The sequence below is a fragment of the Moschus berezovskii genome, chromosome 10, assembly GCF_049115385.1.
Source record: "Moschus berezovskii isolate FMDL1 chromosome 10, NW_MosBer_1.0, whole genome shotgun sequence".
Taxonomy (NCBI): Eukaryota; Metazoa; Chordata; class Mammalia; order Artiodactyla; family Moschidae; genus Moschus; species Moschus berezovskii.
The window spans coordinates 109,511,046-109,527,736 of NC_142469.1; the positions used below are offsets into that span (position 1 = coordinate 109,511,046).

The 16,691-nt window shown below is 57.1% G+C and overlaps 1 protein-coding gene across 6 annotated transcripts in view; it reads left to right on the plus strand.

Annotated features, from left to right (window-relative positions):
* The window catches only part of KIF25 (kinesin family member 25), a 43,725-nt gene extending 28,175 nt beyond the window's left edge, over window positions 1–15,550 (plus strand). For 4 of the 6 annotated variants that reach the window (XM_055433289.2, XM_088840907.1, XM_088840909.1 and 1 more), the window contains 7 exons: window positions 3,273–3,347; window positions 6,425–6,574; window positions 11,188–11,364; window positions 12,509–12,681; window positions 13,716–13,910; window positions 14,289–14,444; window positions 15,306–15,550. In XM_055433289.2, coding sequence (XP_055289264.2) covers window positions 3,273–3,347; window positions 6,425–6,574; window positions 11,188–11,364; window positions 12,509–12,681; window positions 13,716–13,910; window positions 14,289–14,444; window positions 15,306–15,445 — 1,066 coding nt within the window. In that variant the 3' untranslated portion in view covers window positions 15,446–15,550. Of the gene's footprint in view, window positions 1–3,272; window positions 3,348–6,424; window positions 6,575–11,187; window positions 11,365–12,508; window positions 12,682–13,715; window positions 13,911–14,288; window positions 14,445–14,652; window positions 15,278–15,305 lie in introns of those variants that run through there. The other 2 variants (XM_088840906.1, XM_088840908.1) reach the window with 2 other exon arrangements.
* The last annotated feature ends 1,141 nt before the right edge of the window (window positions 15,551–16,691 follow it).

The following is a 16,691-nucleotide window of genomic DNA, read 5'->3' on the forward strand; positions in this document are numbered from 1 at the left end:
GGCACAGACACAGCTGCATTCCGGCTCCGGGGTCACGTCCAGTTATTTATTTGGTTGTGCTGGGGCTTTAGTGAAGCACGTGGGATCCTTGGTCTTCCCTGAGGCATGTAGCACGTGAGAGTTAGTTCCCTGACCCAGGATTGAACCTAGGCCCCCAGCACTGGGAATGCAGGGTCTTAGCCACTGGACCACCAGGGAAGCCCCACTTAACTCCTTTTTAAAAACAAATGCGTGCAGGGGAAAGCACATGCCTTGCTTTTCAGGAAACTGTCAATGGACCCAGGGTTAGAAGAAAGTGGTCTCTCCTGAGTACAGCAAAGTAGTATTATTTTTAAAGTGACAGGAACTGGCCCAAAATGAGTGGGGAAAATAGGTCACTCTTACTGTTTTGAGGCTGATTTGTGCAGCAGGCAGCCGGAGGCCTCTTGGCTGTGCTTGTCTGTCGTGTGTGTGTGTTTATGCTGTGATGTATCTGCCAACATATTTGTAGCAATTTCTATGTGTAGCCGTTCCAGTGTTGACTGAGTCCCTGTTACGGGCAAGACGCTGTATGGGGGCCCATGGAGCCGGCGAGGCTAGGCCGGTCCCCGTGGCCAGGGTCTGGCTCAGGGGAGGGCGGGACGGGCAAAGGCACAGGCCCTGGGCCTCCACAGCCAGCTGGCCGGGCGGAGCCGGGAGGAGAGGAGGGCCCCCCGCCCCGGCCTGCTTTCCGCTCCCCGCTCTGCCGCCTGTCCTGACCCTCCGCGTCCCTGGGCCCGTGTGGGCCCCAGGTTGGCTGCTGGCCACGGTGAGAAACAGCACCTGTCTGGCGCCCCTCGGGGTCAGGTCCGACATCCTTCATGTGGCTCTGACGTGTTTCTGCAGTCTTCCTGTCTCTAGCTGTTTTTCCATGAAAGTATAGAAAGAATTTCTAATGTAAGGAATTGATTAGAAGTTTAAGGAATGTTCTATTATACTCTAAATTTGTTCTTCTCTATTTTTAGGGGCACTTTCTATATTAGGAAAATCAACCTTTTGTCTGTGATGAAGCTGTCTCCATTTCTCTCAGTCATTTGTATCTTTGTCCTTGCGTCTGATATCGTTCAGCCACGTAAAAGGTCTTTTTCTCCCTTTACCATAATCATAGTTGGGAACCTCCTGGGTCACACAGGAACACGCCCACAGGCTCTGGTACTTGCATGACCTGATTTCTTACATGGATTGGATCTCGTGACCCACTTGGGACAGGACCTAGTGAGCCAGGTGAGGTGGGGATATCTCCATGGTGAGACTTCATAGCCAAGAACACAGTGCCGAATGCCTGCTCGCTCATTCAGGTGGAATTACGTGTCTTTCAGGGGTGGTTTATGATTTTCTTCATAAAGGGTTTAGGCATTTCTTTTCAAATTCCTGCCTAGGATTTTTAATTTTCGTTTTCCTATCCCGTGTACCATCTTTCTTGCGTTATATCGGGGAGCACGTTTGGTTAGTACACCTGAATGCTGTTGGTTTTTGCGCACGAATTGTACCACTTGCTACTTTACTAAACTCTCTTGTTGATTTGGTAACTTTCTCATCATTCAGCTTCGGATTGCTTGGATGTCTGGCCGAATCAGCTCTGAGCAGAGTCCGCATGTCCTTCTGCTCAGTGATCCTAGGGTCCCTGAGTTAGCTGACAGGGCTCAGTTCTATGTTGAGTAGCGGAGCACGCAGCAGGCCTGTGAGAGGCCTTTCCTCCTTGGTGAGAAAGACTCCAGTGTCTCTTTAAATAAGATGTGCATGAAGCCTGAAATGTTTCCATTCAGAAAAAGTTTGCCACCCATGAACATCTGTGAAAACATTCGGCCAGCTGCAAAAATACTTAAAAACGGATGGAGAAACAAACCTGTCAGAACACTGGAGAAATGTGCACACTGTCCTCTTCATGGATGACATTAAGGAGTTAGTGTTAATTTTTAAAAGTGTGACGGGGTAACACTGTGATGATTTATTAAAGAGTCATCATCCCTTGGAGGTCGGTAGTGAGCATTTATGGACGAGCTGGACCTGCGTTGGCTGCAGAGGGCTGCAGGCGGGAGTTCAGATGAGGTCAGGAGGCGGGTGGCTGCTGGAGCTGGCGATGCACAGATTGGACTCATCGCTGCTCTTCCTGCTTTTGTTATTCGGTGGGATTTTGGGGCGACAAGTTAAATAGGAGCTCAGACGGTCCACTGCTCTAAACGTCCTCATACTCAGCGAGCAGCATTTTATAAGGAAGGCCCCTGAAGTGGAAAACCAGCCCCGCTTCTAGAGATGAACTGGCTCCACTGGGCATTAGGACACAGTTTGAAAACGAAAGAAGAGAAAGCTTTGGCTCCAGCTAAATAAAAACCCGTGTTTCAGAAAACGAAGCTTAAAATCCAAGCACATTCAGTTCACACACAACTCACCGTGGCTTCGTCAGCCCTGGGCGGCCGGCCCTGCTTTTCCCCATCGGCACTGTTCCCATCTTGTTCAATGCTGTGCAGTGAACCGTGGTTTCTGGAAGTCACTTCCTACTTCGGTTTATTCGTACATGTTTATAAACACATAACCGCACCGGATCGCCTTGACAGAGCCAGCGTTCTGGTCCCATTTTGTGTATTAACATTCGGCTGAACCAACCTGAGGCCTAGGGAAACATTTATGAGAGTGTGAACATAAAGATTAAGTATCACATATCAAATATTGCCATAGTATGATTTTTACATCCTTCTTGTTGGACCCACTTAAGTGGAACTAACTTAGTTATGGGATAATTACATGATATCCTTTTTTTCTTGCTTGCTTTTTATTTCTGCTTTGCAAGCATTTATAACTTTGCTTATACTTATTACATTTTTATAACAGAGGAGGCAATTTTCATTCTTCTTTAACCTGTGTTAGCTTGAAAAGTAATACAATTAATCTTTTATTGCTAAAAAAATAATGAATGTTGACTGTGTTGGGATTCCTATGAGAAGTACGCAAGGATGTTTTTCTCAGGTTTCTGTATTTGGATAATAAAGTAAAGCTCAGGGCTTCCCCGGTGGCTCAGATGGTAAAGAATTCGCCTGCAATGCAGGAGACCCAGGTTCGATTCCTGGGTTAGGAAGATCCCTGGAGAAGGAAATGGCAACTGACTCCAGTATTCTTGCCCGGAGAATCCCATGGACAGAGGAGCCTGGTGGGCTACAGTCCGTGGGGTCATAAAGAGTCGGGCACGACTGACTCACGCTTACTTTACTTGCTTACATTTTCTTCCAATAATGCATCATGTTCCCTTCGCCTCTCAGAGTTTACGGCCCAGCAGAATCTCAGAGAGTGGTGTTTGAAGATGTGTGTCCCCTGCTTACGTCCTTCTTGGATGGGTGAGTTCAGACATTTCTGAGGTCGATTATCGCAGTGGGAGGTCAATGGAAGTAGATCTCATCCCTGCTGCAGATGAGGGTCTGGCGTTAGTGTCCGAGTATTTTATGTGCGTGTAGAGCAGACCCATGGCCCGGTGTCCACGGCCCTTTCCCGGGAGGAGGCGGAAACATGATCTCAGGAGTAACTGCTAAAGAAACATGGGCGCCTTGGGCGCAGATGATCATCCTGTTACGTCGCGTGCAGGGCGCTCCTGCTCGGTCAGGCCCCACTCTTTGAGACCCTGTGCCCCGCAGTCACCAGGCTCCTCTGTCCACGGGGCCCTCAGGCAGGAACACTGACGATGCTCCCCTCAAGTCACAGGGCGTCTTCAGACTGAGAGGGCAGCTGCCTTCTCGCTGGGATTCTTTGTACATTTCAGCCCTTCTGTAAAGTCTGTTACGAAGGCTGACACCAAATTGAGGGGCTTGTCCTGTGGGAAGGAGCCTCTCCCTGTGGACGCTGCTACTGGCTCCCACGGCAGTGGCCATCGCCTAGGGACAAAGGTCACTTTTCATCAGCACCGTGCACAGCTCTGTTGGCTTAGCTGAGACCCAGCAGAGCAAGACTTTCCACTTCAGGGCATTTTGAAGAATCTGGGGTTGATGTGGAAGTTGGCATCGTCCAGAAGAAGACATATTTGTGCTTGCCCAGCACCAGTGAAATGGGGACTATAATGACAGTGTTGGACCCAGCCACAGCGCGGCCGCCTCTGACCTCAGGGGCTGTGGGGAGGCTCTGACCCCAACAGTCAGGTCAGCGCGGAAGCTGTGTGTCGCCCACTGCTCTGCCTACCTGGCCCACCGCTGGAGCACTGGGATTTTTCTGTCCATTTGACAAAAAGAGCTCTTCAGTTGTAAACAATAAGAGGATATTTCTCTCTCTCTCTTTTATTTTCCCTAAGTAGTCATCTTTCAAGTAAGCAGATTCCAGAAATAAAAAATGTCATCGTGGTTAACATGGTCTCGGCCTGCTGAAAATATGCAGCAGATGCGCATGTCGAGTCCTGGGCTGTGTCTCCCCTCGCCACTCCTCAGTGGTCTGGACGGTCCCTGCAGATGCCCGTCTGTCCCGGCAAAGGCACGCCCCTCCCCACCCCACCCCCAAACGCACGCATCCCTCAGGGAAGGTGTGAGAGGTGGCATGCCGGGGGGCTTGTTACAAATGCCTGGAGTCATCTCGGTTCTGGGAGAAGAGAAACACACGGCGACCGCGGAGAGGAGGAGACACGCAGGGTGACGGCGGGGAGGGGGAGACACGCAGGGTGACGGCGGGGAGGGGGAGACACGCAGGGTGACGGCGGGGAGGGGGAGACACGCAGGGTGACGGCGGGGAGGGGGAGACACGCAGGGTGACGGCGGGGAGGGGGAGACACGCAGGGTGACGGCGGGGAGGGGGAGACACGCAGGGTGACGGCGGGGAGGCCCTTGGTGGGTTTTCGCCCTCATATTTGGTTCCCGTCGTCTTTTCGATTGAGGGAACAGCTGCCCTTGGAGGAAGAGGGCTTCCTGGATCTCTGTTCAAGGCGTGAACACTCCTCAGAGTCACTGTATGGGAGCCACGGCCCTTGTCTGGCTGGAGGAGGGGAGAGCTCTGAGCAGAGCTGAGCAGCGGGGGCTCAGAACCTCTGAGGGTGGGCCTGCCTTTGGAGTCTCCTCCCCCAGAGGCGGATGGGAATCTGGGCTCAACTTCAGCCACTTGTGGGCCAGGTGCCCTGCTCCTCCACGGCCACACGTGTAAAGCTACACCGCAGACTTACTTCAAGTATTCCTTCAGAGGCTTCCCTTCCTCTCACTGACCTTCTGGGCTAACAGCACAGGCGGAAGGAAGTGTTGAGACCGTCAGCGGGCCTCGTCTCCTGTGAATCAAGCTGCGCTGAAATAACCCAAACCAGGACTGTGGGGGCGGGCCAGCTGGGCCCCGAGAGGGTTGGCAGAGTCTGGCTAAGAGAACCCCAAGACCCTTCGGGAAACCAGGGTAAGGACACCTCACGCTGTTGCTCACCTGGAGTCAGCACTGTGAGGATCCTAAACGTAATGGAGGGGTGCCCTAGTGGCTCGGCGATAGAGTCCGCCTGCCGATGCAGGGGACGCAGGTTCAATTCCTGCTCCGGGAAGGTGCCCGAGCCTCGGAGCAGCTAAGCGCAGGGCCACAAGTACTGAAGCCTGTGCGCCCTGAGCCCGCGCTCCGCTGCACGAGAAGCCGCCTCCAGGAGGAGCCCGCGCCCCGTCGCACGAGAAGCCGCCTCCAGGAGGAGCCCGCGCCCCGTCACACGAGAAGCCGCCTCCAGGAGGAGCCCGCGCCCCATCACACGAGAAGCCGCCTCCAGGAGGAGCCCGCGCCCCGTCGCACGAGAAGCCGCCTCCAGGAGGAGCCCGCGCTCCGCTGCACGAGAAGCCGCCTCCAGGAGGAGCCCGCGCCCCGCTGCACGAGAAGCCGCCTCCAGGAGGAGCCCGCGCCCCGCTGCACGAGAAGCCGCCTCCAGGAGGAGCCTGCGCTCCGCACCCGGAGGGGAGCCCCTGCTCCCCACCCAGAGAAGACCCTGAGCCGCAGTGGAGACCCGGCACGGCCAAAAACAAACAAAATCATGTAAACAATGGAATAGGGGAATTTTAACGCATCGAAAGAAACTATCGAACTTTCATGTGCGCTCTAGTTAGCCTGACTGTATGGAGATGAGCTGATTTCAGGAGACTCCAGACGCTGGAACGAGTGGGATTTGGGAGGAGGGCCTGGCTCAGGAAGGACTCCTCGGCTTGCTGTGGTCTCCTCGTGGTCTCCCATGAGGAGCTGCAGAGCTGCCTACGAGACACAGGTGTCCCGCGATGCATGTGTGTGAGCACGGATATGACCATCCGTGCGCAACCAGGTAGCCTCAGAGGCGGGTTATGCCAAAGACAGGTGTAGTTAAACACAGGGCGGGCTTTTCAGGGAGCAGGGTTCAGAGGGAATCACTCACGTGAACACTCTTCTCAGAGTCCGGTCACGGCGCCAGGCCCTCCGCGTGTCTTTCTGCCCTGAAGTCTGGCTTGCATTTCAGGTACAACGTCTGCATCATGGCTTATGGGCAGACGGGAAGCGGGAAGAGCTTCACCATGCTGGGTCCGCGTTGCCAGGAGGAGCCAGCCCTGCCGTCAGAACCCCGCGGCGACGCGGGCATCATCCCCAGGGCAGCTGCAGAGCTCTTCAGGTACCAGGCAGGCGGCGAGGACCAGGGCGGGATGTGGCAGACGTAGGCATGAGACGGGAGGCCGTGCCCGTCCTCCCTTAGGACACGGTCAGAGCCGGGCGTCACCACCACAGACGCTGAGTCCTTACGGCACGTTTATCAATAATGCTGACATTCTGACTGTTCCAAGTAAAGCAATGCTTCTCAAAGGGCTCCCCAGTTGGATAGCTTCTTGCGTCAAGGAGGGCGGAGGTGGGGCTTCCGTTCTGCAGCTGAGGCGGCAGAGGGAGCCGTGTGGTCTCGCCCCTGCCTCCTGCCCGGAGAAGAAGCAGATACGCTGGTCCTCCTCGTGCGTGGCTGAAGAGGCCCCGTCCCCCGAGGGCCCGGGGTCATGGAGGCACGCCCTCTGCATAGTCACGGTGTTGCCCCGACCGTTGCTCCGGCCCCAGCGGCCCAGTGGCCAGGGCTCCGGGGCTGAGGCCTTGGCCCGACGTCTCCTCCCGCGGGGCGCGGCCTCCTGCCCCGGGGAGCCCCGTGTGCACCGCCGGGCCTCGCTTCTGGGCGCTTTGTCCAAGCTGCGGGTACACCCTGCGTGTGCGCCCTAAGTTTCCAGTGAAGCCGTCAGTCCCGGGAGGAAGGCATCTCCCGCAGCAGGGAGCTGCATGGCCGGACGCCCTCTGAGCTCCCGACCCCTGGATTTCAGGTTTTGTTTCTGTATCTCCTTGCGTCATCCTTCAGCGTATGAAAATCAGGGCGAAACGTAACTCCCACAAAAGCTGGATGTTTTGGTGCCTCTTGGAACCAACATTCTTGCATTATTAGTGCACAGAAAAGATGCTGTTGTTAATTCGCGTCTACTAACCCTTTCTGAAAATAAACCTTGGTAAAATATTTCCCAGATTTTGGTCGTTCTTGTGTTCCACTTGTCCCTTGTGATTTTCAGGATCAGACCATGTCCTAGGAGGTCAGACTGTCAGCACTGGGGAGCTGCAGCCATCACAAGCGTCCGGCAGGCCTCCGTGGGATGCGACCCTTGAGGGCGGTGCTCGGGCGGCCCGGGGACCCGGGCTAGCTCGGGGACCCCGCTCTGTTTCATCGGCCTGGGCAGGTGACGGCCAGGCCTGAGCTCCACGGGTGGGACATCTGTGAACAGCAGAGCTGCTCTCGCGGACACAGGGCTCACTGTTCAAGGGCGAAGGTCTCCTTCTGGGGACGCAGAACACATGAAGTGTTTCTTTCTAGTTTGATAGACCGAGGCCTTGACGCTGCCCGGGAAGTCTCCTGGTCCCTGCCCAGGGACCCACAGTGGGCAGCTGGCTGGAAGCCGGGCAGTGCCGTGTGAGAGCCAGGCGGGACCACGTGGCTTTCCTGGGCGTCCTGGGAGAGGGTCCTGGAGAGATGGGGTGGGTGGGAAGGCGGTCCGGACCGGCAGCCTCTGGGGGAGAAGCCCCCGACTCCCCCGCCCTCATTTAAAGCGGCTGCCCCTGTGCTGCTAAGACAACCGTCCAGACCCGTGGAGACAGCGTGGCTGCAGCAGGCCTCAAAGCTTCACCCGGTGATGCCTCCCCACCCATCCTACCTTCAAGACCCAGAAACAGAGCAGGCGATCGAATGAGCTCAGGCAAGAAACGGGGCCGGGACAGCGGGAGTCAGAGATGCCTGCTCTGAACCTCGCACCCCTGCCGTCCTCTCGTCTGGAGCAGGGGCCCCAGGGGTCAGGCAAAGCCCTGACCGGCGGGGAGACGGGCCGACGGCATTCCTCTGAGTTTGGCTTCACTGAATCCTAGCGTGAGCCGCGTGCCTGCTTGCAGGCCCGGTCCAGACCGAAGCTGGACTTGCAGACACACGACGTCCAGCGAGTCCAGCGTAGGTACTGCTCACTTGACAAGTCATGGGGCTCATCCCCGAGGGCAGCAAGCAGAGGCCGAGGGCCCAGGGCAGGACGGCGGCCCCTGAAAACACCGGAGGAAGGCTGTTCGGACGACGCTCGGACAGTCAGCATCTCCAGAGACAAGACACGTGGCTTCGCCTGATGGTGGCCTCCCTTTGACAAGCATTTAAATCACCTGCTTCTAGAGCGAGTTTTTCACGTTTTGAGTCTTGGGAGTGAAGTGAGTCAGAGCCTTCCCACTCAACACTGACTCTTCTTCCGAGTGGGGGCCATGGGCACAGCTCACCGCCACCCACCCCCCGCCCCAGGGCTCACTGCCATCACTTGCAAAAATAGGACTAATGGTCCAGACGTGGCAAGTTTTCTACCTCTTCAATTTCTGATCAGAAGTGGACAAACCCCGGGAAGGAATGTGTGCAGCCATGTTGGTGGCTGAGTCTGGGCCTGATGCCAAACCCAGCACAAAACCACCACAACCTCGGGCGTCGGTGTCAAAGAGTGTTTATATGACCTCTTGCCCTAAAATGATTACTCCAAAACTGTGGATGGGACCGAAGAAAGGTGTCCCTGGTATTTTCAATAAAGTCCTGGGGGGATTCTTTCTTCCTTCCACACCCCCCACCCTGCTTCCTTGGGAACCGGTTGCGACCCCCACACTCTCCACATTGAGCTCAGCCGCCTTCTCAGCAAAGGCATTTGCAAGGCTTTTCTACCTGCTGGGCTTCCCTGGGGGTTTAGCTGGTAAAGAATCTGCCTGCAGTGCGGGAGACCTGGGTTTGATCCCTGGGTGGGGAAGATCCCCTGGAGAAGGAAGCGGCTACTCGCTCCAGTGTTCTGGCCTGGAGAATCCCATGGACTACAGTCCATGGGGTCGCAAAGAGTCAGACACGACTGAGCGACTGTCACTTTTCTACCTTCTAGACACTGCTGAGGGCTTCCCTGGTGGCTCAGTGGTAAAGAATCTGGCTGCAATGAAGGAGACACAGTTCTGCTCCCAGGGGCAGGAAGAGCCCCTGGAGAATGGAATGGCAACCCACTCCAGTATTCTTGCCTGGAGAATCCCATGGGCAGAAGAGCCTGGCGGGCTACAGTCCACGAGGTCACAAGCAGGCAGACACGACGGAGCGACTGACACGCACAGACACCGCCGCAGGCACAGGGAATACGAACCATGCATGTGAGAGCACTCAGCCCCCGACAGAATGGGAGCAGTCAGGACCCAGGGGCACACGTGCAGGAACAGACAAACAGGACACCAGTGCCCCGGATACCTGGAGGGGCAATCGTCGGCAGGGATCGGCCGCCTCTCTCCACCGCCTCTGGGCCCAGCGACCACCCCACTCAGGAAGCCTATGCATATTTTATATAAAACGTATCACACTATGCTGAAGTCGTTTGCCTACTAAGCACTTTGTTTCTTCAAAGCCAAGACTGAGGACTAGCTTTTAACATTGTTTGCAGAAATTTGACACCAATTGAGTAATTCTTGTGGGACAAGTGCATCAATGCATTAAACAAATCAAATAATTAAACGGAAGAAAATAACTTCCGTGAGGTCCTGGGTAAATCTCATTCCAGTTTAGGGCCCCTCGGAGAGATGGAGCCAAGTGCATGTCTCCTAACGTGTCGGGAGCAGACGCACAGTCTCTAGCTTAGCTTTCTTGGGTTTTTCACTTTTCAGACAGTCGCTTAGAGTTTTCTCAGCGAAACCCAGTGCTGAGAACTATCCAGAGCTGCACTCTTTGCCAGCGATTACTTTCACGGGAGAACTTAGCTCGCCTTCTTCTTCACTGCAGTCTTTTGATCTCCGTGTGGTTTGTCAGTAGACGAGGCTGTGCCTGGTTTATCCGCAGGTCTCTTGTGGATGCGGATTCAAAGCCCACCCAGCAGTGCTTGTGTAGGACTCGCCCAGGCCGGGGCTCAGAGTGTCTTTATGACAAGAGAAGCACAGTCAGAACCAGACTGGCTTTCCTGGCCAGCGCCAGGGACACGGTCATGCCCCGAGGAGACGGCCTGGACCTTGGTGACCAGATGGTGTGAGGTGTTAGGTCAAAGGGATGGAGCAGGCACATTGTGGGGCGGGGAGGAAGCCGGGCTCAGTGGTGACTGCTTCCTGGGGCGGGACCATGGGGTTTTGCTCAAAGTGTGTCGTGTCTTTACTTTTAAATTGATCTGCAGTCTGCATGTGGTACTTTAAATCTTGAAACAAAATAAGATGTGTGGTGGTTTTCTTTAGCGTCTCGGTGGGTTTTAGAGAGGTCGTGGGGAGGGCTTAGTTGAAAGGCGCTGTAGGAGTGGGATTGACTCAACACCATGGACTCAAGCTTCCTGAAAAGGAACAGATTTTAAAATAAACAAGCCTGTTTGCTGGGCCAGCACTCAAACTGCTTTGGGCTTCTGTGTGGAATGCAGCTTGGGCGTGGTGACTTCTGGGTCAAGACTGTGGCCTCTTCAAGCATCTTTACAGTGTATTTAGAGTTTGAGGGCAGAAAGCGTTGATTTAGATACAATTCAGATAAAATAACTGTGTTCCCAAGACAGTCATTTTCTCTGCAGTTTAAAGAGGATGTTCCCTTCCTGTGTGGCCAGTGAGATGCTGCCCAGGGGTCCTGAATCCTGAGTTTTGCCGCCCGTTTCTTGGACTCTGCCTGCCGCGTGTCGGAAGTTGTTCTTTAGCCCGTCTCCCCGGGTAATCTGCGTCCCTCTGATGCTTACTGTCTTGTGTGTCTCACTCCTCCTCCAGGCTTCTTTCAGAGGATGCGTCACGGAGCCCCGAGGTGGGCGTTTCCATAGCCGAAGTTTACAACAACGGCATCGTTGACCTTCTGGCTAACGACAGCTGTCGAGTGGCCTCCGGGGTGAAGCGGCAGGTGCTGCCGACCCAGCAGGGAAAGAAGGCGGTCCGCGGGCTGACCTACCAGTGAGTGACCGGTGCTGAGCTCTGCAAGCAGCAGCGGCTTCGAGGGGGCCCCACGGAGAGAACCAGGCAGGGCGCCGGACTCGGCACTCCTCCAAGAGAGGGTTCACTGTGTTTATTTGCCCAGGGTGCAGTTCTCCACTTTCAATTTGCTTTAGAAACTATCTTTTAAAGTCATAATGAAGACAAATTAGATGGTGCCTTAAAATATCTTTAAGAGATGGTGGGACAGGCGTTATCCCCGAGGCTCAGCTGAGGGACAGGCGTGGAGAGGCTCCAGGACCCTCCAGAGGCCCCTTGTTTAGGCACCGGTGTCCTTGGGTCCCCTTGGCATATCAGAATTTTACCGAATACACCAAGGAATCAGCTTCTCCTCCAGAGCTCCGTGTTCTTAAACCTACGTTCAAGAACCAGGTTTGCTTCGGGCAGGGGTCACCTGTCTGACCCACGTGGAGGAGAAGGCATGAAGGGTCAAGGTCATGCTGCCCATTCTGGGGTCTCAAAGTCAGCAGAGGAAGGGTCTTCAGACTATTTCTTTTTTAAAAGCTACTTTGTATTGGCATATAGCCAGTTAACAATGTTGTAATGGTTTCAAGCGGACAGCAGAGGGACTCGGCCATACACATATATGTTTTGCGAGTCATTTCCAACATTTGAAAGAGCCTAAAGGAAGCCGTGCCTCTGACCATAAGTTTACCCAAACTAACCCAAACTGTCAGCTTTTAATTGATAGATGTCATGATCAAAACGTTTTCTCCTGCAGATCAGAAGTTCTGCTTATCTCATCAGTTAAAAGAAGAAAGTAAATTAAGTTTGTATTTCATAAATTTGATGAAATTTGGTTTGATAGACAAAATATTTTAAAATCTCGGAGTCCTTGAGGGCACCATAAATTCAAGCAGGCTTGATGTCAAGAAGGTTGGGAAGCTCCATTTGGTTCAAAAACAGCTGATTACTTCAGGGTAAAGCAATGAGAGACGTGTTAAGTCAACAGACCTGCTGAAGTGAAACGCTGGGTTTCTCAAGCTTACTTCCTGTCTAAGACGCGCTGCTCTCCTGAGCCGGGTGCGCACGGCTCGCGTCAGAGGCGTCCGTGCAGGCGGGCCCTCCCCGACCACGCCAGCCCCTCGTGCTTCTGCACCCGCAGGCCGGTCCGCAGCGCCGCGCAGTTCCTGACGCTCGTGGGCGGGGGTCTGCAGCTGCGGGCGAAGCAGCCCACCGCGGTGCACGCCGAGTCCTCACGATCTCACCTGGTGGTAACCGTGACCCTGGCCACAGTCGCCTCCCCCCGCAGGCCCAGTGGGCCGCCATCCACGCCCGGTCAGTGCCGCAATAGAAATGCATGCAGGATGGGAGGAGCCGGCCTGCTGCAGGCTCGGAACGTGCCCAGGGCCTGGGGAGGGTCTGCAGCCCAAGCCCAGGAGCCAGGGACCCAGGCTGAGAACGAGAGGTCCCCGGATACAGACCACGTGTCTTCCCGTGAAGCGTGACGCGTGCATCACGAGTGACACTCTGACCATGACCTGGGTTTGAGAAGGCACACACAGTACAGAGGCGCGCACACACAGTGACTCCAGCTGTGTAAGAACGCAACGCGGGTGCTGCCAGGTCCTCACTGGCCCGAAGGTCTAGGGCAGAGGGCTGGCATCGCCTGTGGGGCTGGTGGGAGTGCGGACCCCCTCCCGCCCTCGGGACCCCGGGGCGGGGCTGGAGCTCCAGATACACGTTTCTCCAAGTTCAGGGAGCCAGCGCCCTGTGGACGAGCACCCACCAGGGGGAGGGCCTCCCCCGTGCTCAGTGACGAAGGCCACGGAGAAGCCCCAGGCCCAGGGGCTAACCCCAAAAGGGCATCCACACTCCAGACTCAGGCCAGGGAAGTGGAAACCATCCTGACACAGCTTGTCCCGAGGCCACTTGAGGCACAGGGCATTATCAAACCTTTCTAAGAAAGCTTGTTTAGTTTCCTTGGTACCAGTTAGGCATTGCTTCCCAGGTGGCTCAGTGGTAAAGAATCCTCCTGCCACTGTAGGATTTCCTGGATTAGGAAATGGCAACCCACTCCAGTGCTCTTGCCTGGAGACTCCCATGGATGGAGGAGCCTGGTGGGCTGCAGTCCACGGGGTCACAAAGAGTCGGACATGACTTAGCAACTGAGCACGCACACAGTTAGACTTTAATTCATGTTTTGAGCCCCCCTCAGGGTCTCTGGGCCCTTTTCCCATCCGTGTTCAAGAGGAAGGGTCTCACTTCTTGGGAGGTGCGGGCCTGTGGGGCGGAACTGGAGGCTCCCGCCTGGGAGGAGACCCAGGGAGCTTGGGCACCGTCTCTCGTCTCTTCTCACGCCCCTGCTGCAGCCCCGCAGTCAGATTGGTCAGCGTCCACAGAGCCCTGCCAGCCTGCACCCCGGTCGCCGGCCACCGGGAGGAGGCAGAGCCCGCCCGTGCCCCTGAGGACCCGCGCGCATGGACTCGGGAGGGTGGCCCCAGACCCCCTGGGGCAGGTGTGCGCCACCCTGCAGCTCGTGGACCTGGCGGGCAGTGAGTGTGCGGGTGAGCGCGGGGAGCCTGCCCTGGGTGGCCGGGCCTCAGGGTCCTGACTGTGAGCAGACGGGTCTCCCAGGGGTGGCGTCCCCCCAGTGCCTGCTGAGTCTCGCCCCTCCCTCCTGGCTCTGTCTCAGCACCAAGGCCCAGAGTGTCAGTTCACATGCCGCCCCGCGGGCTCCTGGCAGGGAGGGGAGCCCGGCTCCCCCAAGGCTTTCCCTGCCGGGGTCACAGGTCCCACGTGGGAACGTCCAGTGACAGGGTCTCCTCCACGCGGCCCCGCAGAGTGCAGTCTCCCCACGACGCCTCTGTTTTGCTTTTCTGATGCCTCTTGATGTCAGCAAGGATTCATGTGAGTCTTGTGTGAGGGGTCTCTGCATCCCCCAGGTGTGTCTGGAGTGACGGGGCCAGCGCTGCGGGAGACCTCCTGCATCAATCGGAGCCTGGCGGCCCTCTCAGACGTCCTGGGGGCACTGGCGGAAGGCAGAGGCCACATCCCCTACCGGAACAGCCGGCTCACCCACCTGCTGCAGGACGCACTCGGTACTGCTCGCTGCGGCTGCCTGGGGGACTGCTGTCCCCTGCTGCTGTCCACTGCCCCTGCCCCCTGCCCCTTCCCCCTGCCACTGTCCCCTGCCCCTGTCCCCTGCCGCCATTCCCTGTCGCTGTCCCCTGCCCCCGGGCCTGCTCCTCCCGGCCACACTGCCCAGGGGGCTGACTGGCTCTGGGGGTCTCTGCCTCCCTTCCCCAGGATTTGCAGCTCTTGTTAACATGGCCGCTGTCTCGAGGGTTGTCTGACCCGGGTGGTTGTGGAGCATGGGCGCCCCCAGCCCCGCCTGGCTGGGTCCCACATTCCCCAGGTGCGGGACCCGCAGGGCTTCTCTGAGCTGTGGGACCACACAGCTCTGTCTCTGGTCTCAGGGTCTCCTCTGGCTCCATCCACAGGATGAGGAAGGGGCTGGTCCCAGCTCTGCTGCTGCCCCTGATCTACGCCGACCGGGGCTGCACTCAGCGGGGTGCATGGGGCTGGGGTGGGGGCAGGCACCCACACCCCACACTCTCATCCCCACGGCCAAGCTGTGGGTTCCTCCTTTCTCTGCCTCGCTGCTGTTCTTCCTGTCTTAGGTCTTTTTCCAAACTGCCTCCCCTACTGCTGGCCCTTCAAGCAATGCGAGAGGGGGCTTCCACTTTGGGGAGAAGTCCAGGTGCCCCTTCCCAAGGGCCTGGAGGGGCCCAAGGGCCCACAGAGCACCAGGCGGGGCCCCAGCCTCCCTGGGAGCACCCCGGCCTCTGTCTTGGCGCTTGTGTGGAGGCTGTGGGGGGCTGAACAGACCCCTCCGGAGCTGGGCTTCAGAGATGCACTGGGGCTCTTCCCAACTGCACGTTGTCACTTCTTTCTCCAAGGAGGTGACGCCAAGTTACAGGTGATCGTGTGCGTGTCCCCAGGCCAGAGGCACGTGGCCGAGACGCTGCAGAGTCTGGGGTTTGGCGCCCGAGCAAGGCAAGTGGAGCGAAGCCGCCCAGCCGCCAGAAAACTCAGGTGAAGAAGAGCTGACGCGCTCAGGGCTTTTCTCCCTTAAACGTGCTCCTAGCTTTTCCTTATAATGTATGTGCTGTAAAAATAAACATGTTGAATGTGTAGCTTGTGAAGCTGAGCCAAGTGTGGACAGACCATCAAAGCAGCTGGTGGCTGGGCAGCGCAGAGAGGGGGGAGGGGAAGGGGGAAGGAGGGGGAGGGGGAGGGGGAGGGGAGTGCAGGTGGGAGGAACCCCTCCCCCAAGGGCTGCCAGGCTTGGGACAGAGGAATCTGAGAGCCAGACAGAGTCCCACTCTGGTTCAGATCTGTACCCTTTTCTTCACGGGAAAGTGATGGAGTGAAACGCTGACGGCCGGGCAGAGATGCTGTGATTGCTCAGGGGTGGGCTGACGTGGGCCTGGGTCAGCGCCCGGCACAGCCAGCACCTCTGGGAAGGGGGCATACGCTGGCCCAGCCTGGGGACCTCCTCTCCACAGTGATCCCCAGTGTCTCAGGCTGGATCCCACCAGGGCTCCCACGACGGGAGGGTGGCGGCCTCTGGAGGGGATGGCCAGGGGCTGCTTCCCGCATGTCCCGGCTGCCAGGACGCAGCTCCCCAGGGACCAGAGGGGCCAGCCCTGGGGGTGGAAGGGGGCTTCCCAGGGCAATTGCAGACACCACCAGCCCTGGGCCTGCGGTGGGTTCTGGTGTGGACATGAGGCCCAAACAGGCTTGGAGCCGTCGCGGCCAATGGCGGCCCTGGTGGCCCAAACGGCTTCAGTGCATCCTGCCTCCAGCCTGTCCCCGCTGAACGTCGGGGAAAGCGTTTCAGTCTGAGCCTGTCTGAGTGCGGGTGTGCCTGGCAGGGCCCTGACGGAAGCTACCAGCCCGAGGATGCCGGCTGGGACGGGCCGGGCCCAGGGCAAGGTCACTGACCGGCCTTCTCGGCCTCCTGCTGCTGCTCCAGGCTGTGCTTTCACCCAGCTGGCAGCCAGCAGGCCAGGCCCACTCAGGGCAGTGGGCAGACAGACGGGGCACCGGGACAGAGGGAGCTGGGGTGCCCTGGGGAGAAGGGGCCCCCAGTGGTGGGGCCAGGCTGGAACTGAAGGGACCAGTCTGCACTCGCGGTTTTTAACACAGTCAGCTCGACGGGAGGTGGATCAGTGAGACAGGACAGTTTACACAGAAGGGCGACGCAGACATGCTTCTGTGTGCGCCATTGCCATGAACGTGGCTACAAAAACAGAACAACATGGGAGTTTCACTCACAACTC